The 25,263-nt window shown below is 37.2% G+C and overlaps 1 protein-coding gene across 1 annotated transcript; it reads right to left on the bottom strand.

Annotated features, from left to right (window-relative positions):
• Positions 1-1,617: 1,617 nt before the first annotated feature.
• On the bottom strand, positions 1,618-22,130 carry pou2f3 (POU class 2 homeobox 3). The gene is made up of 13 exons (XM_067608667.1): positions 21,939-22,130; positions 21,568-21,624; positions 15,486-15,514; positions 13,510-13,611; positions 11,578-11,683; positions 10,649-10,737; positions 9,395-9,571; positions 7,505-7,646; positions 6,105-6,238; positions 4,810-4,974; positions 4,336-4,378; positions 3,129-3,243; positions 1,618-2,263 (listed from the first exon to the last, which is right to left on the bottom strand). Exons 2-13 carry the CDS (start codon positions 21,614-21,616, stop codon positions 2,221-2,223), a joined length of 1,194 nt encoding a protein of 397 aa, XP_067464768.1. The 5' UTR covers positions 21,617-21,624; positions 21,939-22,130; the 3' UTR covers positions 1,618-2,220.
• Positions 22,131-25,263: the final 3,133 nt, after the last annotated feature.

Below are 25,263 nucleotides of genomic sequence, written 5' to 3'. Positions count from 1 at the left end.
AAATATTTCTGGAAGGAATCAAAACAAGCGTTGTTGATGGATCATAAGAGAACGTTTGCACAAAGCTGAAGCGCTTTCAACTTTTCCAGGTTTGAGCCACTGGGCAAATTTTGTGTTTTGAACGTAGCTAAAACCTCTTTTAAGACCTCTTTTTCATTTTTCACATAACTGCTCATTCGTAGGATTCATCACCTGAAGACTATAACGAAACATAAAAGATACAGATAGAGTAGGATGCAGTCAGGAGGCGGCTATGACAGCAGACTTTTCTCCCTGTTATTCAGTTATAAAAATGACTTTAGACTTTCATACTGAGACTTCAACACATGAACTTAAAGCAAAGATTCATCAAGGATTTGTTTAAATGATCTGAAAGCTTTGTTTCAAATCTTAAGTATTTCAATATATTCTTGACTAAATCAGGTTGTGAAAAAACATCCTTAGCTTGTATTAATTAAGAGTTTAACACCTAAAACCAGCCAATTTTCTTCATCAGGACCGTGCAGGTGTGGTTTGATCAGATTTGATTTTGATTGGTCCATTTGAACACATGACATCAACTTTTTAGAGCCAAATTACGCCCACTTCAGGACAAAATTACCAATACATCAATCTCTCATGTGAAATGACGACACCTGTTCTGCATTTGGCAAAACATTTTGTATATTGTTGGTTCATGTATAATTTCATTACTAATAATAAGAAGCCAATAGAGAAAATTGTTTTTCAGGGCCTTCGAAGACCAGTGTGTTATAATTCCAGTTTATTACATTTTGGGTCTTGTTTTTGTAGTTTCATCCATCATTTCTATCAAAAAAAAACATAAGTAATTAAAAAAAAAAAATTGTAATAAGAGTAATAATGAGATCAGGGAACATTGTGAAATCGCTAAAAACAAGTCGGACGAGGTAATAAACACAAGTAGTCATATGATCTAACACGTTGTAAACTAATCCAGGTGAGTCAACCTTATTTGGAAGATGAAACAAAGGTGAACGTTCTTTTGTAAACATCCATCACAGACCAACTTACTGCTTCGACTTTGATCAGCTGCACTTCTGGTAACGTTGCACACAAAGAGGGATTATTTCCAATATTATTTTCCCAGACCGGTGTGAGCTTTAATACGAGTATAACGAGAATAACCATCAAAAATTCACGAAATAATTTTAATTTAATTAATTTTAGTTTAGATGGCAATGAGGGATTTTTTACAAACATTTCAGGAGTGTTGATTTTCACTTTGACATCAAATTCAAGTTTAGAATCTGGCAAAATTGTTATTTACAAGCTGTCTGATCGTGTTTCTTGCCTCCTGCCCAGTACGACAATATTGAAACTGGAATGATGGACAAAACTGCAATAATAAGACCAAAATTGTAAAAAAAAAAAAAAAAAAAATCTCTGCACACCTGATTTTGCGACGGGTGAGTTGGAGGAAAGTAACTTGAAAACAATGAGAAAAGCTGTCATCAGATGTATCACCTGCACCTGACAGACACAGACAGACACAGTGTGCAGGAGGTTTTTTTTTTATCATCCTTTAAAGAATTAAAATTGACCACAGTCCTTTTGAAGCAGTCATGAACATTCAGATGAAAAGTCTGTGAAACCCCCTCGTTTTGACTGCATATTTATTTAGACAGGCCAGAAGTATGAAATTGTAGGATCGCATCAAATTCACTAACACAACACTAACTATTCTATCAACATAAAAACATGTAATAACAGCAACAACTGAGATCATTGCTCTTCTAAAGGAAAAGCTCATAGCACAATCTTAATGAATCTTGACCTGAATCCTTCTACATTCAAGCAGATTATTTTGACAGTTGACAGTTGACTTGACAGTTATAAATTCAAGGCATAAGCTTTTTGGCTCGAACATGAGAATTCCCACCCGTGGTCATGATATCTGTCTTGTGTGTGTTTTTTCTGTGAATTCTTCATCTTTGTAGCAGATATAAGCAGAGTAGAGCGTCACATGAAGACAAATCAAACAGCTCGAGGCAGTTGGGACTTGCATGAGTGTTGACAGCAGTGTGGTGTGTGAGAGTCCTCCACTTGTGCTGCCGTTGTGTCTTACGAGTTTGTCTAAGGTTTGGCCTGTGATAATTATAACCCTCGTAACAGGGATATTATGTGACTCAGTCACATCCTCAGTGTACATCCTTCTCAAACAAAATCTTCAAAAGCTTCATATAATTCAGTTGATGTTTCTCAGTGATGATATGCGGCAGCATTCCATGTGCGGTACCAGGACCTGAAAGGCCAAAGGGAGGATCACAGGATTAGGACAGATAAAAGACAGACATTTTTACTTAATGCAGTGATTAAGTCTTACAGGAATAGTTTGACATTTTGGGAAATACGCTTACTTTCTTTCTTGTTGAGAGTTAGAGGAGAAGATCGATACCACTCATATCTAATTTGTGTAATTGTTACAAAAACTGATGTGTAAAAATATCAATTTGTCATTTTATAGCGGCACTATGTGCTTAACTAGCTTCATATTTAACAAACACAGGTATGAAAGTGGTATCAGTCTTCTCATCTATCTCCGCCAGAAAGCAAATAAGCGTTTTTCCCAAAATATCGAACTATTCCTTTCCTTCATCCTCAACAAGGTGACACACATCATGGATGTATTAAAGGTGCAGTGTGTAGAATTTAGCGGCATCTAGTGGAACAGACTTGCTAGAAATGGAATATAATATTCATAAGTATATTTTAATTAGTGTATAATCACCTGAAAATAAGAATCGTGTTTTTGTTACCTTAGAATGAGCCCTTTATATCTTAATAGAGAGCGGGTCCTCTTCCACGGAGGCCGACATGTTTCTACAGTAGCCCAGAACAGACAAACCAAACACTGGCTAGATGCCACTAAATCCTACACACTGGTCCTTTAATTTGCTTCTTCTCTAATGTGAAAAAGTAAGGGAAGTTTGTGTTTGTATATATATGTTGTTTTGGGGTTTTTTAACAAACTATTCCCTTTAACAAATACAGTTTACACATTTTAAATGCAACGAGTAAAATCAGATTTTTTTTTTATTTTGTTTTTGGTTGAAAGGCTTCATGTTCTTGTAATTATGAAGGCTGTGAGAGAAAAGAAGGTTTCATACCCTGGTGAGCTGTAGGAAGCTGGGTTGACCTGAGATGATAAAGAGGCGGAGGCTGTAGACAGACTGTTAGGAGAAGCTTCACGGCTTGCACTGTTTGGAGAGGAATTTGATGAAACTGAAAGGAAAAAGGTCAACACGTTATTGAATAAGCACACACACACAGAAACCAACATACAGGTGTGTACATGGATCATACACAGTAGCACTCACGCTATATAGTGATAGTAGGAACATCTTATGTTGTTTTCAAGGTCAAGAATGAACTTTCACTCTAACTGATGTTGTCAAATCGAATTCTGATATAGGCAGCGGTGGAAAGTAACTAAATACATTTACTCAAGTACTGTACTTAAGTAGAATTTTGAGGTACTTGAATTTCACTTAAGTATTTCCATTTTATGTTACTTTATACTTCCACTCCACTACATTTCAGAGGGAAATATTGTACTTTCTACTCCACTACATTTATTTGACAGCTTTGGTTACTGGTCAGATGAAGATTTGACACAATGGATAATATAACAAGCTTTTAAAATACAACACATTGTTAAAGATGAAACCAGTGGTTTCCAACCTTTTTGGCTTTTGAAGTCTTACAAAAAGCAGTGTGTAGTCGGGGTCACATTTCAGATGTCTATGAGTTGTTAACAGCTCCACCAAATGGTGATTTTTCCCTCTAAACTTCTCACATGGTTTCATTTCAAAAAATGTTAAAATTATCCAATATTTCACCAAAAATCAACTATTAGAGAAAAAGTCAAAAAACTGAAAACAGATTAATGTATCAGTACTTTGCTTTTTCTTCTTTCCTCTCCCATTAATCATCTCACGACCCCTCAGATTTATCTGGTGACCTTTTAGAGGGGCCCGACCCTTAGGTTGGGAACCACTGGACTAAACTAGCTAACTGTATATAAAGTAGTTGAAACTAGCTCCACCTCCGACAGTAACATGCTGCTCTAACACTGATGCTTCAGTATTAATAATCTAATGATGTCATATATAATAATACATCAGTCAGAGGGATGAAATGAGTACTTTTACTTTACATTTTGCTGCTAATACTTATGTACTTTTACTTAAGTATGATTTATCAAGCAGGACTTTTACTTGTAATGAAGTATTTTTACATTGCTGTATTGGTATTTATCTGAATACTTCTTCTAACGCTCATGATCAGTACTTGAATGTAGGAAACAGTACTTGCCTCCGCCTGAAGCCAGAGGGCTGTAGGATCTGGATGCTGAAGCCTGAAACAGTGTGAAAATGAATCAGACAAAGTCAAGTTCACATCAGAGCTGAGGAATATAGTTGCTTTATAACCAAAAATCTCCATATTAAACATTCTGATTTCAACAGGTTTTTTATTTTTAAAAATTACTTAAACTGTGCTCAAGGAAAAAAATAAAGCTCTCATACTTTAAAGGATGGAAAATTGTCTGTTTATTTTTTTATTTAATAACCTTGATGATGGTTTAATGCCTCAAGGTCTGTTTACTCTTCAGCTGCCATAACATGAATAATGTAAGGATCATTTAGAACTTCTTTATCTTTAGTGTGTAAGAACCTTTATCATGTTTACTAAGAAACTTTGATCACTTGCAAAAACTGCATAACTGTCTTTTTTGAATTTCCAATTATCTCCCTAAAGAGTAACTCATAGACTTATGTTGTGGCTAACCATTCTGGAGCTGTAGCTGTGTGATTTGACTGGTAAACTAGCCACTGGGCAGTAGATCCTCTTCTCCTTCTGACGCCGATTACAGAACCAAACTCGAACCACCTCCTTCTCCATGGACAGCTGCTCTGAGATCATGGTTATCTCCTCAGAGTTGGGCTTGGGGTTCTGAAAACCAAAAAAAAAAACAGTAATTTCATTTTCTCCTTCAAATGTTAGCATGGGAAATCTTTAAACTTGCAGTAACTGATTTTTTGGCCACTCAGGGGTAGCGGAAGCAAGTTGTGAACACAACATATCATCACCTTGTTAACAAACACTTCCTTATTTCCACATCCAGCAGTTACAGTAACATTATTATTCATTTGAAGTTGTGTTTCTGTCCACCTGGTGAATATAAGTACAATATTCACTCTGTTTTAGCTCTGTTTTTGCAGGGTATATCTGGTTCTTTAGCTGCTAAATGCAGCAGGTAGTGTACAGTGAACAGCTGTCTGCTGTGGCTGAAAATGACGTTATGAGATCACTGAGAGTGAACTAAAACAGTAAAGGTGCAGCTGGACAGCTAAATAATAAGCTGAAATACAGAAGCTCTGCAGCTCCATACAGAGCTGCAGAGCTGCTGATAATTGTCTGTACATTCATCACTACAGGCGACACTTCTAACATTGCACATTTTAATTTGATCAATTGTATATTGATTATAGACACTTTAAGGTTGATAGTGGATAACCAGTCCCAGTGTCTAAGATATTTATCTATCATAGTGGTCCCTTGTTTGTGACATTTTCAGTTGTCAACTTTGGAACAGATACAAAATACTGACTCAAAGTCTGTATTACATAACGTGAATAAAACATGAAAAATTTTTAGACTGTTTTAGCTAATGAGAAAACGTTTACTTAAGCCATTTTTAAGGTATTCCTATATGGACGGTTAAGTTTATAAATGGCTTGTAAACAAGGAACAAAGTTCACTGTCAAATAGGAACTGTACAATGCTCTGTGAGTCTGTAACAACATTAATAATGGTTTGAACATATCATTGTATGTATGTATGAGTAAGAAAAATTTTGTACTTATGCATTTAAAGCCAATATGTGTACAATTTGAAATTTTCTGACATGAAAAAGATGGCCACACTAGTTACTCTGTGAGGCTGTAGTTAATGCTAACGTCAGCATGCTAATGTGCTCACAATGACTAAAATCATGTTGTTTGATGTTGTCACAATGTTTTAAAAGAAACTAAAGGCTCACAATAAAAACTGGTTTAATATCGAATCAATCTTGTGCTCACATCAAGGAAACGTTTCTCCAGAGTCATCTTGATGTTTGTTTCAATGCTTGTTCTCTTTTTCCGTTTGCGTCCGTAGCCCTCCATCAGGGGCGGCAGAGCGATAGGGTTGTTCATTGAGTCGGAAGGTGAGTTCTCTATCATAAAAACAAATATTACATAGACATTTATCATCACTTTTAAACAGCAATAATAATCAGGTAACAGTTAGCATTAGCCAGACTGTAGTTTGATTCCCATTCAGTCACAACAAGCAGTTGAAATCCTGACCTCTGTCCTATGCTATTAATCAAAGTGGTTAAGGAAATGATTTGATATCTTGGTCAATATACTTATTCACTTTCTGCGCTTTTCGCACAAAGCTGGTGCTATTTTCATCTAAGTTAGATGAGAAAATCAATACCACTCTCATGTCTGTAATTACATTAAATATCAAGCTACAGCCAGCAGCCGGTTAGCTAAGTTTAGCATAAAGGCTATGGGGAAACAGTAACTGGCTCTGTCCAAAGGTAAGAAAACCTGCCTACCTCACCTGTACCACAAAATCTGGAGTATTGCTGTCATTGAGGTTGCCAGGCAACCAGCTAAGACTCCAGGAAGTAGTACCATACATAAGTACAAGTTAAACAAACAAGATATAACATTGTAATTAGTGACCTTTAGAGGTGCTGGTAGGAAGGGGTTTTTTTGCCTTTGGACAGAGCCAGGCTAGCTGTTTCTGTCTGTTTCCAGTCTTTAAGCTAAGCTAAGCTAACCGTCTTTTGGCTTAAGTTTCATAGTTAGCATACAGACATGAGAGTGGTATTAATCTTCTCATCTAACTATTGGCAAGCAAGCAAATAATCATATTTCCTGAAGTGTCAAACTATTCCTTCAACAAGGCGGTTTTAGCTGCCTAATTTCAACCAAATACTTTCAAAAATGTTTACAACAAAGCAAGAAGCAATACTTTCCTGCTGCTCAGAATTTTAACAGAAAAAGTTACATATAAACAAAATATAGAAATACAGTTGGATTATTGGGATTATTGTGAGGATATAAACTAACCAAACTCACTCACCTGCTAATGCAAAACTCAGTCAGTCCTATTATCAACAGAGGTTGCAAGTACAAGTACAAGCTAATGTAGCTGGTAAGAATGGTGGTAATGGATAAAGGAAAATCATTATAATATACATACACCTGAATTATCATTTTAGAGCTGATATTGATAGTTAGTAAGATGCTAATATGTAAAATGCTTTAAGTTAATGTAAAATAAAAAATAAAAAAGTTTTAAAACACCTCTTCAAATAGACAATTTTTTGGATTTTACATTTTCATAGCTTGTTCATCTATCCCTTTTTATATCAAACTAGAATACAATGGTAATAAAAAATAAAATAGCAGTTACTGTGTTGTACCTGCGTCACTCAGCCATTTCTCCAGCAGAGGTTTGAGTTTGCACATGTTTTTGAAGCTGAGGTTGAGAGCCTCGAAGCGAGAGATTGTGGTCTGGCTGAAGTCATTGCCGTACAGTTTTCCCATCGCAAGGCCCACATCTCCCTGTGATAGTGCATAAACACACACACACGTAGAACATATTACATATAACACATTAAATATTATCACTCTCTGATACAAAAGTCAAAGAAGATGCAGGCACAAAACATAATTCCTAAGTTGACAAAAGAAATCTTAAGGTTAATTTACTGTTTTTTTCCAGGGCTTTCAACCACATCTCGTGTTTGCTTGAGTTGGACTTTGAGTAAAGATTTTTTTTCCAAAGTTCAAGAATTAACTTATATGCTCATATTTTATAATGCATTAGGGCAATTTTAGTCTTAGGATCAAAATAAGATCCCTACATCTATATCTTTGTTATGAAAATTTAATTTGATTTCTGTGAAAATGTATCTATCTTTTGTGTATCTCAATAAGATTAATTAGTTCACATTTTTTTCAGCAAAAGTAGTAACAAATGTGTAAGACAGTAGTTGTACAAAATATGATGATATTTTAAAAGTGATATGATGTACAATGTAAACCAAGATCTAGTAATTGCCAACTTTGGTCTTATTTTCATAGTTCTTGTCATCATCTCAGTTATGATAACATTGTGTTCATCAAAATAATTGCTGAGATCAATGACATCGCTGCAACTAAGACCAATGGGGCAACAAGTTGTCTAAACAAGTCAACGAGACAGGTTGAAAATAAGCCAGGAGTTTAGCTAGATTATATAAACCACTTTATTTAGAAGGAAAACTGAGGGGGAGCACATCTGAAATCTTGGTGGCATGGGAAAACTGTTCACACAACTACAGTAAATACATTAAATCAAAGTTGAAGTAGTAGGTCAGTGTGTAAATTGTAAAGGATGTTTACAACAGACAGTTTGAGTAATAATTTTACTGTTTACACTTGTTTTCTCCTCCGAATATGATTTGTTTCCAACCTGTCTGATCGTCTGACTGCTTGAGTTATTATTACTGATGGCAATGATAGCCAAAAAGTACAAAATTAAGACAGAGTTGTGATAAACCAGAAGTATCATTTGATGTTTTCACACCTATAGTTTATTTGCTCCGGTCCGAATCAGTTGATGAGTTGAAGAACTTGCGTTTTCCCCTCGGTTCGGTTTCTTTTCACACAGAGAAAAATCCAAACGAGCCAAAATGCTGCCCTACAAGCCACGTGAGAACATTCACTTCATTCACTGGTCAGATGTGTCTGGGGCGGGAGCAAGAACATAAACTGGAGGTCCACTGGCCAAATACAACATATTACGTTGCACTAGTCCAGGTTCGACCTCGATTCATTCTCCAGCTAGTTGTTAGCTACTGCTAAATTAGCTCATCTGCATCCCACTATGCAAAGCTCACCAGGCTACAGGAGCCTTTTCACTTAAACTTGCAGAGTACACCTAGTAGTTGGGTCTTATCGAGGTGGGATCATATTCCCACCACAAAGGAACCACTCCAGAGCTCATTTGGGACTAGACTAAAACTGCCTCCTCTACAGGGTCTCGGTGCGGTTGTTTTGGTCCGCACCCGCGTGCGATTACTGTGTTCACACCTGCAAAAACGAATCACTCCGAGGGGAAAAACGAACCAGAGTTTGATGTAACCGGACTAAAACGTGCAGATGTAAAAACAACCCTGAGCACTGCAGACAAGTTCTTTTAGGGCTCCAGAACAAACCATAAATACGACCTCATAGAGCGACCTTAGAGATAGAAGATACAAAGACTTCTAGGTGTGAAAGTAAATGTCCTTAAAGGAGAAGATAGTGGGGTTCATCCTCTTCAGTACCTGAGTGAAGCCCAGTTTGATGCGTCTTTGTTTGAATGCTTTAGCAAACTGCTCCAGTTCCTCCAGATCACTGGGTTCCTCCTGTGGTGGTACCGCCATGTGTTTGGGCATCTGCAGGTGGGACATGTCCATGTGGTTCTCCATAGACGGTCCTGCCAGACCAGAGCGACTCATAGCCTGGATCAGAAATACATCACAGAAAAAATCTTCAGGTTCCAACTGAAATAAAAGAGGCAATGAGGTTTTTACTGTCCTGTAATACAAAATGACCATAATTTAACTGCAAGACTCAACATTTACTTGTCCAGATGTTCATATTTCTGTGCTGCTGTTGACTGGCAGCCAACTTGCTTCTGTGGCTAGTAGTGCTGCTTTCTGACAACATGGCTAGCTGCACTCTTACAAATAGCTGAGCTGTACCGCTGACAGAACAAAAGCTTGTCACTGGAGTAGGCTACGTTCCTGTACAGGTATAACCCTCTTTTTAGTAAGTAAATGTTTGTACTCGTACCATTTGTACCAATAGTACAATTTTGTATCCTTATTTTATCTCTAAACCTGAATTAACTGATTTTTGGCCACTTGGGGGCAGCAGAAACAAGCTGTAAACACAACACTGTCATATCAACACCTTTTAAGTTGACATGTTAGCAAACATTTGGAGTCATGTTTCTGTCCACCTGGTGAGTAAAAATCCAATATTCACTTTCTTTTAGCTGTTTTTGCTCTCTACAAACTCCTGAGAAAAATATCTGTCTCTTTAGCTGCAAAATGCTCTGCTATGTTCACCAGCTAGTCGTTAACTTTGTCTGTCTGCTGTTTGGTGCTGAGCAGGTAGCCTACAGGTGATTTTTAGAGCTTTTCCTCTGAAAACAGAGTCTGTGGTTTGTCACTACAAGCAACTCCTTTCACAAGTTATGTGATCCATTATTAATATCAAAACAAAAACAAAACAAAAAAAAAAACTCTCTCCTAACTGTATCCAGGTGTGTTTGTTGGCTAACTATACCTTAACCACAGTTTATTTGCCTAACAAATGTGATGAACGGAAGGATGAGAATTTCCTTCCTCAGGAAACATGAAAAGCTCATTTTTGGGGTATTTTACATCCATGTTTGTGAATTCGAAGTCTTCTTCTTCCCTGCTTTTGCCTGCACATTGTTCTTGGTGTATTATACTTTATACTGAGGTGTGTGTGTGTGTGTGTGTGTGTGTGTGTGTGTGGTGTGTAGGCAGGAAGTGGTCTTGATTTACCTGTGGAGTCAGAGCCAGTCCAGGTTGATGCTGAAGGAGACTAGTTTGACTCTGGCTAGGGAGGGACAGCAGGTTCTGCTGCAGTAGGGCTGCAAAGAAAAAACAGCAGATTATTGATTAATCTGTTCGCGACAGCAAGACTTTGGTAAGCTTGCCAGAAAATAGTCTGAGCTTCAAACTTAATTCAAAAATGTGTGCTTATGTACAAGTTAAATTGACCACAGCATGTTAATTAGTGAGCTTTAGAGGTGTTGTTTGGTGTATTTTTTTTAACTTTGGACAGAGCCAAAAGTCCTAGGTTGATGGATAAACTGTTCTTTGTCAAGAAATAGTGACAAATCACGTAAATTCCAGTTTACATGCTCCTGTTTATGTGTATATTAAACAAACAAGGTGTGTCATGGTAAATAATCAGTTTTAGAGGTGCTGGTTGGCATATTTTTAAACTTTGAAGACCACCAGGCTAGTTGTTTCCCTCTGCTTCTAGTCTTTATGCTAAGCTAGGCTAACAATCTCCTGACTTCAGCTGTGTACATAACACACAGACATGAGATTCATACTGATCCTCTCATCAAACTCCCCCAAAAAGAACCAATAAGTACATTTCCCAAAATGTTGAACTACTTCTTTAAAGACAACAGGTCTTGTCAATTCAACATTTGTCAGTGCCAGTTTTTGTTGACCAGTTAAGTATGAAAATCTAGACTTTGAATTAGGACACGACTAGTTGTTGTAGATGTAGATTGTAGATGTTTTTGTTAAGCTCTTGAGCCCTGAAGTTCATGTTGCTATAAGTAAATATATATATATATATACATATATAAAATTCTAAGATGCCATGGGTCACTTTAATCAAATGGGCATTTTCCAAATGACTATAGCATTATTTTATACACATTCACAACATCAGTGGATGTTTAAGACTCTACCTTGGTGGCTGGTGGGGTTCTGGGAGAGCAGGAAGGGGGAAGGGGACGAGAGGTGAGACGGTGGCATCAGAACCAGCTGCTGCATGGTGTGGAGAGAGGTGAGCTCCTGGAACAAAACACATATTTTAAGGACATTTTACTTTAGTAACAATTTCAACAAAGTTCTGATGACTGATTCTTTCCGATTCTTGGTTCCTTCTCAGTATTTTGGCGTATGGCAGCGATTGAATTCTGTACTTTAGTAAAGTTGGGGTAATTGTAAGAGACAGAATAACAATAATAAGGTGATATTAGTGTAGTTTCTGTGCAATAACCTTGAATCAGGGCTGCAACATGCAAAACTACCTGTTTCTACATAATGTCATGGCCTTAGACCATAATATTTTGAAAACATGAACCTATATGACTTCATTAATTCAGGTTATTACCCCATTAATGTCACCATGTTACCATTTTTAATCAAAATATTACACTGATATAACCTTACTTTATTATTACCTCTTAGTTATCAGAATATTACCCCACAATTACCTATTTATTACCAAGCTAGAATGTTAAGTGCTACAAGATATTATTTTATCCCATAAAATAGATCAAACTCCAGAATCACTGAATCCTATATTTCCCATAATGCATTTTTATAATGTCTGTAGCTGCCTGTTCAATGTCCACATCTATCACACTCCACATTTCCACTGTGTGAAGCAGGATTTTTGTTTAACATTTTGTACAAGTCTCCAAGCCCAAACTGAGGTAACAATCATGACATCACTGTGGCATCATCAGGGTCATCATCAGCCAGAGAAAACTTTAAAGAACTGCTTTCACTTGTTTATGTAGCACTCCTCTTGCTGAGAAAATGGATCTGGTAACACTTTACTTTAAGTCCCCTTAATCAGCATTAATAATCACTATATAAACATTTAATACATGGTTAATAACACTGAAATGTAGTTGTCAGTAGATATAAGTGTCTTTTAATGTATATGTCAATAACTCCCCCTGTTGGCGCCATAAGTGGAGGCTGGTGTATAAAGAGATAATGAATGACAATATAGTAAAACATTGTTGTAAATAAAATGTCTTTGTACAAGACACTATAACTGTTGTTAAATACTGTAGATTAACAAACACAACATACACAGTTTTTCAAATTTGTCCTAAAACAACAGTCAGGCACCCATATGAACATTAACATGTTTTTTTCTTGCTGTAATCATTCCTCCAGTTCATACTGACCATTAAAAGATCCCTTCATAATGCACTAATGTAAGTGATGGGGACCAAATCCACAGTCCTCCTTCTGTGCACAAGTGTATTTAAAAGTTTGTTTTAAGATAATATGAAGCTTCGGCCTTCCAAATTAGTCAAATCAAGTCGATATCTTTCAACATTACGGTCTTTTTAATGCCAAAGTCCCTTCCTCTGTTATGAGCCTCCCACTGCAGCTGAACAGGAAAACACTGTGCGTCGGCACACAAAGAGGGAATTTTTTTTACTAAAAAGACTGTAACTGTGGAAGATATCCACTTTATTTGACTAACTCAGACTGCTGAAGCCTCATATAAACATTAGATAAACTTTTAAATACATTTTTGATCTTGAAAAATTGTGGATGTTTCCTTTAAAATAAAGTGTTACCAAGTTCAACTTCATTGTCATATACATTTAAAATGTTCAATTGAATGAAATGCATCTGTCCTGGCTCTGGCTCTCTCAGCCATTAAATCGATATGTAAAAAATAAATAAATAGATAAATAAAAAACAAAAACAATAAGTAAGAATCCTACAAATAATAAATCACTGAGTTATGTAAGTGCTTACTGTTCAGTATAAATGAATGATCACCATGAATCTTTGTGTGCAAAATCAGTGGAGTTCCCCTTTAAATAACATTTAAAATGCAGATATTGAGTGAGTCTATGTCCTACCCCAGTCAGCTGACCTCCAGGCACCGGAGAGCCCTGTGTCAGGTGACATGTCTTCAGTGCGGAGGCTGAATGAGGTGAGTCGTTGATATCCTCTGTCTTTATCTAAGACATGGAAAGCACAACCGAACAGCGCACACTCCGGTTAGATAAAAGAAGAAAAATGGATCAGTTGGTTTTGTAAAACTGAGAGGATGGGAAACTGTCTGTGCATAATTTCACAGACAAATGGGTCCATGTTTATATGTGTCTGACTATGTGTGTGTGTGCTGTGTAGGGAGACAGCACACACGCACACACTCATATATATACCAGGACCAGTTTGGTCACTAAACATGATACAAAGAGTGATAGACTCTCTCCCTTCCCTTGGGCAAGCCAGTATGCAAATAACCCCCCCCCCAATCCCCCCCCTCCTCCCGAAAGCCACTGCACTTCCTGAAAACATGACCACTGAAAGAAAGGTCCTCCTCTGCCAAAAAGAGTGTTTGGAGAAGTATCCAAATAGCTGCAAACTATTTGAGGTTTTTTAAAGAGATGGTAGTCATTATTGACATCTGCGGGTAGAGCAGGTAGTTTATCCTGAGGATGTTAGCCGTCTAAATGTCTGTTAAACCTTAAGTCTTGAGTAAAGTGACAGTCAATAATACCGATAGCACACTCAGTATTATTCACACAGCTCTGGGCTCTTTATATTCCAACTCAGGTTTGTGAAAGGATACAAGAAGTCTGGTGATACTCTACATGTGTCTTATTATCATCAAATCCTATGAAAAATCAACAATAAATTGATCCTGCTAACAAAAAAGGGTGTTGTATATCTTATTCCTCTGTGCCATAAAGCTCGATTATTGTCCCAAAGCTATTAAAAACAAATCAGTCTTGCACCGGATGACATTTAGTTTATTTATTTAGTTATTTTAGTCAAAAATGCTGCTCTGGAAATACTCTCGAGAGTGGTTCCCAAACTGAAGGGCTGTGAGATGATTGAGAAATTTGGAAATACTTTTAATATCCTTTAATCTTTGCTTTTTATCGTAAGATACTGGATAATTTTTACCACTTCAGGCTTCTAAAACCTGTTCAAATGAATCAATCTTTGAGGGCAACATCGCTCTTTTGTAGCTGGTTGCAACCCAAACAAGGGTTCATGAGTGCTGATTGTTTCGCTTTGAAAGGTTTGGGGCCACTGCACAAGAGCACAGCTGAAAATAGTCCCCAACAAATGCACTCCTGTTTGAGATAGGTTTGCAAAAACTACAGTGCCTTGCTGTTTTAGGAAATTACTGAGCCTCTTTTGAAAATGTGAATATATATTTGTGACCCCTTTTTAAAGATTTGTCTTTAGTAGAAACCAATGGGCTTAGGGCTGACTGCCATAGACAGGCTGGGGTAGTAGAAAGTATTGAGAAAAAGACTAACACATTGTTGGTTTTGGCCTTTTCATGAGAATTGTTGACAATAAGAAGAATGTAGAATAACATCTGCCTTATCATTTAACATCCAGCAGCAGTTAGATCTCCGTTCTAACAACAGGATCCTGGTGGTTCCTTTGAGTCTTTGCTTTCTCTTGATGCTCCTGCAGCCCACACAACGTCTCTCCCAGTCAACATTTAATGGCAGTTTCAGTTGTTTTAAAAAGGAAAACAAATAAAAACCACACATACAATCGCTGATTGTGAGGGATGGTGTAGCAACATGTTACTAATGTTGCTAAATCTTTTTTTAAATGTTTACATGAAAGATTAAGACGTGAGTTAGATCATTTTTCCCTTAAAATATGTCATGAAAGTGTTTAAAGTGAAAGTGTCAGTTTCACCCACTGATCTGGATACAAATGTTACCGTGTCTAAGTATGTTAGCTAACAGGAAAAGGTTACTACATGTCAAACAAATCCTCCTGATGACAGAGACCTCTTTCATGAAATCCTCATTCAAAGGAATTTGAACACTAAGTTATGAAGAACTTTGTTACTCACTTGTCGATTGAAGTCGAGTCCGTTTTGCTCTAAATGACAAGAGAAAGAAAGAAATTCAGAGTTTTAAAATGTGGTTTCTGTGACATTCAACTTCAAAGTGACACAGAACAAATCACATCATAACAAATATCAAGTCCGTTAGCATTCAAACACTGTTGACATGTATATGTGAGACATGATATCAATGATTATTTTGTATTACACAGTTTTTTCTCCACTGAATATTTCTCTTTTTGCTGCTGCAATGACCTCATTTGAGTAGAATTTGATCTAACTTTATTCAAAAAGTAAATCAAATTGAACAAAAACTGCTGCTGAAAAGTAAAACTGACATTTTTGCAGCAGTTTGCTGAGCAGTTTTTGATGGTGCTGGCTGCTGACTGTTCACACGCAGAGCTGTGTTTACAAAAAAACACACTTCTGACAAGTCTTTTCAAGAAGTGATGTGTACAGCACGCAGCATAGGAGAGGACAGAGAGAGAGAGAGCTGATAGAGGAGAAGAGTTCAAAGGTGTGCTGGATAAGCTCGCATCATTTGAATGTCAAATGGGGCCTTTGGGACTGTGTGTGTGAGAGAGAGGCAGTGAGCTGCTGGAGACACACGATGCAAATACACCTATAAACCCCCTCACTCCCCAACCCAACCCTTCCCCCACCCTCCTCACCTCATCACCGCCCCACTATGTCACTGGCCCAGCAGGGCAGCACAACCAGCTTCACAGCCAAACTTCCAGTATGGAAATGACCAAGACATGCAAATCAGCTCCTATGAGCTCAGGACGCCTGTTTTTAGGGCTCTTTGACTGACTGCATCACACACACACACACACACACACACACACACACACACACACACACACACACATATACACACAGCACATATTTACTGTACGTTAAAAAAAAGTCGATCCACTGCAGTGCAAAAATGATTGGTTTTAACCAGTATTTTGTTTCCATCTGTTAGTCCTAACATGTACTAAAGAGTGAACAGACTACAAGTGAATTATTATAAACTGCTCAGGGAACAAGTGGAATGATATCATCCCTTTGGCACAGTAATCTATTTGACTCCAGTTAGTCTTGAGGGCTGAATATGATGCCAAATTACATTTGTGCAGCATGAAGACTGAAGCTATGTCCCAATTCTGTACCAGATACTGTTAGTATACTGTATGTGCTATATACTAAGTGACATAGTATAACTTTTGGAATTGGTATACAATATTTCAGTATAAATTTCTATTTTGTACTAACAGGTATGATGAAATATGTGCCCAAAAGGAAATTAAAAGCTGTGATGTTTCTCTGCTATTTAAACTTCACAAAGTGAGAGGATCTCACCATATAACCATAACGTCCCTGGCTCCATATTTCCAGTCTATATCTGCACTATAATCTTTAAACTTCACAAAGACACCGACCATGAACTGTCTGTTTCAGGTGCAGACCCCTTGTTGTACGACATCCTCCATCTCTCTCTCCTCATATTTCTTATTATCACTCTCCTGTTTATGTCCAATAGAGGAATAAAATGCCCCAAACATAGTGAAAAACTTCAGAAGAGAGAGCTGCATGTCTTGTCTTGCTTTCTGAGATCTGCCTGCAACTATCTCTCCACTGGGGCTGCAACTAACGATTATTATTGATTAATCTGTTGATTATTTTTTCCATTAATCAACTTAAGCTATAAAATTTTGAAAAATGTTGACCGCTGTTTACTAAAACCCAGAGTGACATCCTCAAATGTCTTGTGCCGACCAACAGTCCACAACCCAAAAATATTCAGTATCATAGAAAACAGAAAATATTCACATTTGAGAAAGAAACAGATACATTTGTGTCCCTTTTTTCTTACAAAATGACTCAAGACAATCGATTATCAGTATAGTCCTCAATTAATTAACATTGTAGGACAATAATGTTCATCAACTGCAACCTGAAATGCACAGCAGATTTCTTTTGCATGATAAATTCTTTAAGTATATTTCAATTTGTTCCTTTGCCAGTCAGATTATGCCACGTACTCAAAACCTGCAAACAGACAATATAGGGACAGAGCTCTAGTATCAGCTGAATCAGGCTTCACCTCAGGCTAGGGCTGACACTTTTTATTAAAAATTTGAAATTGTTCTAACGTCGGGAAAAGATAAATATTTGGTTTGTAACAATCTGTCTGAGTTCTAAAGTGACAGTGCGTAAACTCACCAGGCCGTGCAATCTAAAACGAACCGTCACTCTGATCTATTGAGTGCCTGGTTTTCCATAAAGTAAAGGTTTTTCAGTAACAGGAAAACGACAAAACTATACCAGGTAAAGTTAAACAGACAATTATGACACCAAATCATCCAAATCATGACGAAAAAAAAAAATATATATATATATAAATGGCTATAGGCACCAGGGAACGATCATGGTCTTGCTAAAATAATGGTAAAAACTGGAAGTACAACACAGTGTACTGTTTCCTAAACCTACTCACGCATGAAACTCAGGATACAAAACTAAGTCAAAGTCAAAGTTCTGCACTTTGTATATCCACCATCTACCACAACAACCTCCCTGTGACTTGCATGCAGTACAAAAGCGCAGCGCTTCCTCCATTTGAAAAAACATTGCCACTGATCATGATTAAGCAACAATTAGGTTTAATCCTAGATGTATTTGGCAGAACAAATTGTAGTAGATATACATTATTTCTAGGTGACAGGGTTGCACAAAGTGAGTTGCACAGCTGTAAAGATAAACACTACAGATTCAGAATGTTTTTCTTATAGTCAATACTTTGTGGGAATACAGTATCTTAATGATCAGAGAAAGTGTCACCTAGTTTCATAACATGTTAACGGTTGAATAGTTAAAGGTTTTGTTCACCCACATTACAAAACAATAACAACATATTATCTGATTTTCCTCTAGTGTTATCTACCCATGCTGATAGCACTGAGAGATCTGTCTCTGAGATTTCGGTCTCCACAAAAATACAGTGGAGGTGAATGGACTTTGTGGTGCTCATGCTATTAAAAAATTACATTAAATTCAACAGCAAAATTTAATTTCAGAGACAATATTGCCGTTACTTTGGGTAATCTACAGAACACCAACTGTTTTTATACTTTTTACTTCTCCTTTAGAAAGAGGTTTAAATGGAGGCAAGGGAAGGTTTGTGGATAATCCAGAGGAATATGGACACTTGATTGGAAAGACGCATTACCGCTGTATTATTTAAAGGACCAATGTGTAGGATTTAGTTGCATCTAGCGGTGAGGTTGCAGATTGCAACCAAATGATAGTACTCCCTCTCCCCTTCCATGCATGTAGGAGAACTATGGTGGCCTTGAAATGCGAAAAACGTGAAAAGCCCTCTCTAGAGCCAGTGTTTGTTTTGTATACATAAATGTTATGAATAATAAGTTCTCTAATAGTAAATAAATGTTCTTTAGCCTAAAATAAAGTCTGCATTTAAAAATAAAATAATGTGCATCCTAAAATAAAGTGGATCGATCATATTGGGTTCTTAGATTGTTCCTATTTTCTGTGGCTTCAGTTCAGATTTGAGTGGGTATGTTTGCTCCAAAGATTTGTGCTTTGTCTGTAGTAGCGCTTCACAATTGCCACACTCTCAGAACATATAAGACAAACTGGTTTTTAACTGTTCCTGGAGATATTTGCTTCATTTTACACGCGTAACTACAGTCATTGTGTATTGGGCTCTGAGCGCTTCCAAAACAGGGGTGACCTACGCTCAACAATGTACCTGAACGCCTCCTGTGTAGTCACTCACTGCTGAATTGCTAAACATACTGCTAACGCTACGCTTTCTGTCTAGACACAAGGTAAAAGTGTTGTTGTGTGTTTTCTCTGACTTGTGTTACACCTCGTCTCTGGTCTCTCCCTCTCATGATGGAGTCAGTCAGCAGCACCCTGAAGCTCCATCCTGCCCCTGCACAGAGTGGAGCAGCTCGCTGATCGCTGGCTTATTCAAAGTTTATTAAAATTAAACCTATCGTGTGTCCAAATTGCACCAAATTTGACACTGCACTCCCTTTGTTTCACAGCCATACACCCGCCAAGTATGGAGTCTATTGGATGAACGGTTCAAGAAATATATGAAGGACATACATACAGACATACAGCGATTCCTTCCTTTAATAGATAGATATAACAATAATACAACATTGGGTTAAAGGGCCAGTGTGTAAGATTTAGGGGGATCTATTGCCAGAAATGGAGCATAATATTCATAAGTATGTTTTCATCAGTGTATAATAAACTGAAATTAAGAATTGTGTTTTTGCTACCTTAGAATGAGCCTTTTATATCGCTTCCACGGAGCCCGCCATGTTGTGCCACCATGTTTCTACAGTGGAGATTGCCTTTCACGTTTTTTGCGAGTTTTGTGGCCATTGTAGGTTCTCCTTTATGCTTGGAAGGGGAGGGTGAGGGCAGGGGTATTCAGTTAGTTGCAATCTGCAACCTCACCACTAGATGCCACTAAATCCTACACACTGCACCTTTAACTTTAACAATCTGTTATTTTGACCCAGTGTTACACACAGTTTGCCTGCTCAGGGACTGCTGATGAAATTTAGTTTTCTCTAGCCAAGTCTGGGGTAGTCAATTGTCCCTGTTAAATAAACGAATAAAACAAATAAAATTGAGCTTTAGATAAAACAAATACATTGTTTTGAACAAAACACATGTATTTGTTTTACACGTACATGTGAGATTCAAAACATATACAGGTTATTGAGTGGCTTTTTCGGTAACACTAACAAAGTATTGTGGTGGTGCTATATTGATCCAAACTGGATAAAACTTTAACCCAATGATTTTTAGTGTGGATATATATATTTTGAATTTGGGTGAAACGACCCTTCCACAACAATACAGCTAAGCCTCCTAAAAGTGAAGCATGACTAACTAACGATGAGAGTTGCACCTGAATGAAAGCACATCTGATCACATACTGACAAAAAGTGCCTCGATGACCATATATTGACAAAAACATAGACATTTAATACTTCCACGAAAAACAGCCATTCACTTCTCTCATGCGTGCAGCTATTGTCTAAATAAAAGTTCCACATTTTCTGTTTGCTGGTTCCTGGTTTTGTTTTGCACTCTGGTTGCTGTCCTCAGCCCCCGGGTAGGCTGCATTTCTCAGCAAACAGCCTCTGGTGCATCCTGGTATAGCAACCAACTGCCACCAAACACACACACACACACACACACGCATTTCATTTCCCGGAGACTTATCCCAAACTTAACCGTAACCACCACATGCCTACCCCTAACTTTAACATAACCCTAAACTAACCTTAACTTTAAACCAAGTCTTCACCCTAAAATTAATGATTTACGTTAAGGGGACTTGTTTTTTGTCCCCATGAGGGAGGTGAGCCCCCACAACATGAGGAATACCTGGATCTCACACACACACACACACACACACACACACACACGCACACACACACACACAGCTCCTCACAAAACAACAGCAGATCAAGATGCTGCTTGTTTAGCTTTTACTTGTAACACATTGGGCATCATGTGGACCAGTATGAGGAATGAGTTGTTGCTTTTAAAGCATGTTGTGTCTGGTGAAGTCAGAAAAAGTTGCATTTACTAAATACACCTAATGGAAATAACAGCATTAAAGATTGTTGAGCAGCAATAAAACTTCAAAAAGTGACATTATACTCAAATAAAAGGCTGGATTAAAGATGTTTAAACTGGCATACATCAGACACTGAATCCAAAAAATATTCTCACAGCTGAGAGAGAAAAACTGTCTGAACATGGCTTTAAATGACATTTTCCTTAGATAATCCAGACATCTTTTCTTACATTAAAAGTGGCAATTGATAATTAAATCCTCCTATAATACACACTTCTTGTTCAGGCTGATAAAATATGACAGTCTTTTAAATGTAAAGACAACAAACAAACTCTTTCTGTGGAACCCCAGTATGAGTAGCAGTGACAGAATAAACAGCGATTTGTCCTCAGTCACATCTGTTCAATTTGTCCGTGTGCTGAGGTGATTCAGCGGGGTTTTATGAAGAAGGTGAAATATTCTTACCTGCCTGTTCAGCTGCAGCCTCCGACTGCTCCACTGTGTCTGCGCTCATCTTAATATCTGTAATGATAAATATAGCTGATTTTCCTACAGGATTGTAACTTTGGCAGGACAATGAAGCACTCAGGCCACCCAGGAAAATGATCTTGAGTTTATTCTAATGCGCCCTCCCCTCCACAACAGCGCACAAACTGTACACACTCCTGTGTGATCGCTAGTTATAATATTCATAAAGCACTTCCAGACCTCAGCCTGGCTCTCACTGTCATCTGAAGCAAGCACAGAAGCACACAAACTCCTATTAAAACTCAGGCGAGACATGAAATGATGAAGGAAAAAGTCATTAAAGAGCCTCTGCTGGAGGAGTGACTCACCTCAGGTAAAAGGTTTGTGCTGCTCCAGCTGCCGTCTGTCCTCCTGATTATTCAAAAGGAAGCTAGTGTTGGAATAAAAAGTTTGGAAATCCACGGCTGCTCATCGGCATTTTCCTAAGTGGAGAAACGTTCACCTCTGCAGTACACCCTGCACTGCCTGATTTGCATATGCCTCAGTGCGCCGTCCTATCTAGCTTCTAGCTAGACTGTTTGCATAAAACAACAATGAGGTTACTGCACTTTTACAGTGTGTGTGTGTGTGTGTGTGTGTGTGTGTGTGTGTGTATGTGTGTGTGTGTGTGTGTGTGTGTGTGTGTGTGTGCGTGTGTGTGTGTGTGCATGCGTGTGATAACAAGATGATGTTTGTATTATTCCCGCCACCTGAGATAGCTCAGTGCGTGTGTTGGTGATGGAGGGAGAGGGGCATCTTGCCAAACTTGCTCCCACTGATTTTGAGATAGTAAGTCAGAATGATTCAATAATAAACAGGTTGATTATTTTCACCTTCCTTTTTACAAAAAGAAACATGGCCATGTGTCCCCTTAAAAAGAAGTTGTCATCATATTTAATTGATAATGTTTAATTCTTTCTTTTATTTCATATATGTATATCTTTGTTTTCTTTTCATTTTGTATGTTTCTTACTGTCATTTACTTTCTTTGTATTTTGCAGAATCATGTTTTGTTTACTAGTTTTTGGGGGGTTTTGTCAGCTGTTTTCTTAAGTTGACGGGACAAGATAAGCCTATTTTGATTTATTATCATTCTGGCTTAAAAACTTTCAATTTCAAAATTTTGACCTAGTATCCCAGTTTTAACTTTTATTTTTGCTGTTACTAGCATTTTATCTGTTTTTTTTTTTCCTTTTTCTGGTATTAATGGATCTCCACAGTGCAGTGAATGTATGCAGCACCTCAAGAAGTCTTGTCATCATAGTGGGCAGCTTTGTATATTTGTTCATGACAGAGTTAAGCAATAAACAAGCATATTTCCTAAATGTTAGTGTTCTTTTAAAAATAATGGCAAAGTAAAAGAGTTGCGTTTGTGACATTGGGTTAAAATCATCAGAAGGCACTCACACCCCTATATATTCCTTGAAGGTGCTAATCTAAAAAAAAAATTCTGCACAAAAGGATGAAAAAATATTAGCACACTGCTATCTTTTTCCCAGATCTTCTTTTATTCTGTGTGCACATGACAATGTTTCAACTGCCAGAGGTCCTCCTCAGGTAAGTGTGAGAGTGTGAACACACCTGTATGTATACTAGATGTGCTCTGATGACATGTCATACATCATCTCTGAAAGATATAATCAACGATATACTGTACTGGTAAGGATGATATACCTAATCATGGTGGTCACACAATGTCCATATAAATATCACATGAACGCTTCATTAAAAGTACAAATGCATACAGACAGAGGAAAAAATATAAATATGTTCTTAAAATGATGTGATATATTAGTAAATCAAGAGTAAAAAAACACATAGTACCTAATGCAACAGAGTACACTTAACTCAAATCTTTATTAGATCAATTAGCAGGGAGGTGTAGGATCATAATGTAGCCCTCATTGGACAAGATGCAGAGTGAATGGAGTACACTGGTGGAAGAAGTACTCAGATCCTTTACTTAACATAGAAATACTACAAATACTCAGTTACAAGTAGAAATCATGCATTTAAAACTGTATATAATAAAGCTGCAGAAGTATTATGATATAAATGTAATGAAAGTATTCAAAGTAAAAGTACTCATTATGCAGAATGACCCCTTTCTATGAGGCTGGGTACAAAAAAAATAAATCAATCAAAATGTTTTCAGGTGAAAGATCCAATATTGATCCTTTAAATTCAGAAATCAATCTTTACATCTGCCATGTATGTATATTGGTGCAAAATGTTATGTGCAGGCTTTGGTTACTCGTTAGAGTAATGGTAATAGTAATAGTAATATAGTAATAAGTCAAATGTCTTCACTGTGGAAATCAAGTTAATGGTCTATTTTGTCCAAAAGTAACATAAGTCAAGTCAAATTTATTTATAACACCAAAAAGAACAACAGGAGTCGATCAAAGTGCTTTACAGATAAATTTAAGATACAGTTAAATATTTAAAACAAAATAAATATAGATAGAACTGTAACAGACAAAATTAAAACAATTTTAAAATGATTTAACATTTAAAGGGACTCAAAGGCAGTTGTCTAAAGTTCTTTACATCAGCTCTCTTGAATCACAACACATATGAGTAAAGATCAAGATTTTTTTTCAAGATATCACTTAGTCTCAGACATTTAACTTTCCTTTGTTGCACATTTTGGTTCACAAATTTAAACTTGGAAAGTTGAAGAACTCCCACACACTGTCTCACTTACTGCTTAAATATTTATTAGATTACAACATTTCAGTCTGTCCGACCTTCATCAGGTATATGGGCAGCATCGCAACACTTTATATATACATATACACACAGGAGCTGCCTCAATCATCCAATGAGAGGACCACAGAGATTGGTCTGACTGATGAGCACCTTGAACTTTTTCAAAGCAATTTGACCAGAGGCATGTCCATGATTATGCTGTTGCTGGGATTGTTGGACTGGCTGTGGCTGTTACTATTACCCAGGCTGGGACACATACATTTGACTGGAACTGTATATACCAGTCAAAAGTTTGTATAAAAAGTCAGGGCTGCACTTTACCATTAGGCAAGGAAGGCAACTGCCTGGTGCCCCCAAATAAAAGGGCCTCAAACAGGTAAAGATTTATTATTAATTATGTTACTATTCTAACTCATTGTAACCCAAAATAACTTGCAAAAGGCCCCCAAAGCACTTAAAAAATAAGCAACTGTATACCTCCACTTCAGAGGAAAACATTGTACCACTACCTGACAGCTAAATGTTACTGGTTATGTTGCAGATTCAGATTTTACTCACAAAATATACCAATAAAATATGATGCATTATTATTGATTAAACTATCCAGCATTCCATAAGAATTAAAAGCTCCACTTTGAACACAAGTGAAGTACATTTAAGTAAATTGTGCTAACAATACTTCTCTTTCACTCTTCACTTTTTAAATGAAAAATGCAGGACTTTTACAGTGTTTTTACTGTGCGGCATTAATAGTTTTACTTAAGAAAAAAGTTTTACTTCTTCTACCACTGCCAATACCAACATTCCCAGTTAGAAAGAGGGTGAAAACAAAGCAAGACAGAGTTTGCCTGGGGCTCCCAAATCACTAAATCCGCCCCTGTAAAAAGTCCAAACTTCAGCTTTCGTCAAGAAGACAAATAGTTTTGTTGGAGCTCAGGATTT

The sequence above is a fragment of the Thunnus thynnus genome, chromosome 13, assembly GCF_963924715.1.
Source record: "Thunnus thynnus chromosome 13, fThuThy2.1, whole genome shotgun sequence".
Taxonomy (NCBI): domain Eukaryota; kingdom Metazoa; phylum Chordata; class Actinopteri; order Scombriformes; family Scombridae; genus Thunnus; species Thunnus thynnus.
The sequence above is the reverse complement of the archived record's forward strand: the minus strand, read 5'-3'. Positions and strand labels throughout refer to the sequence as shown.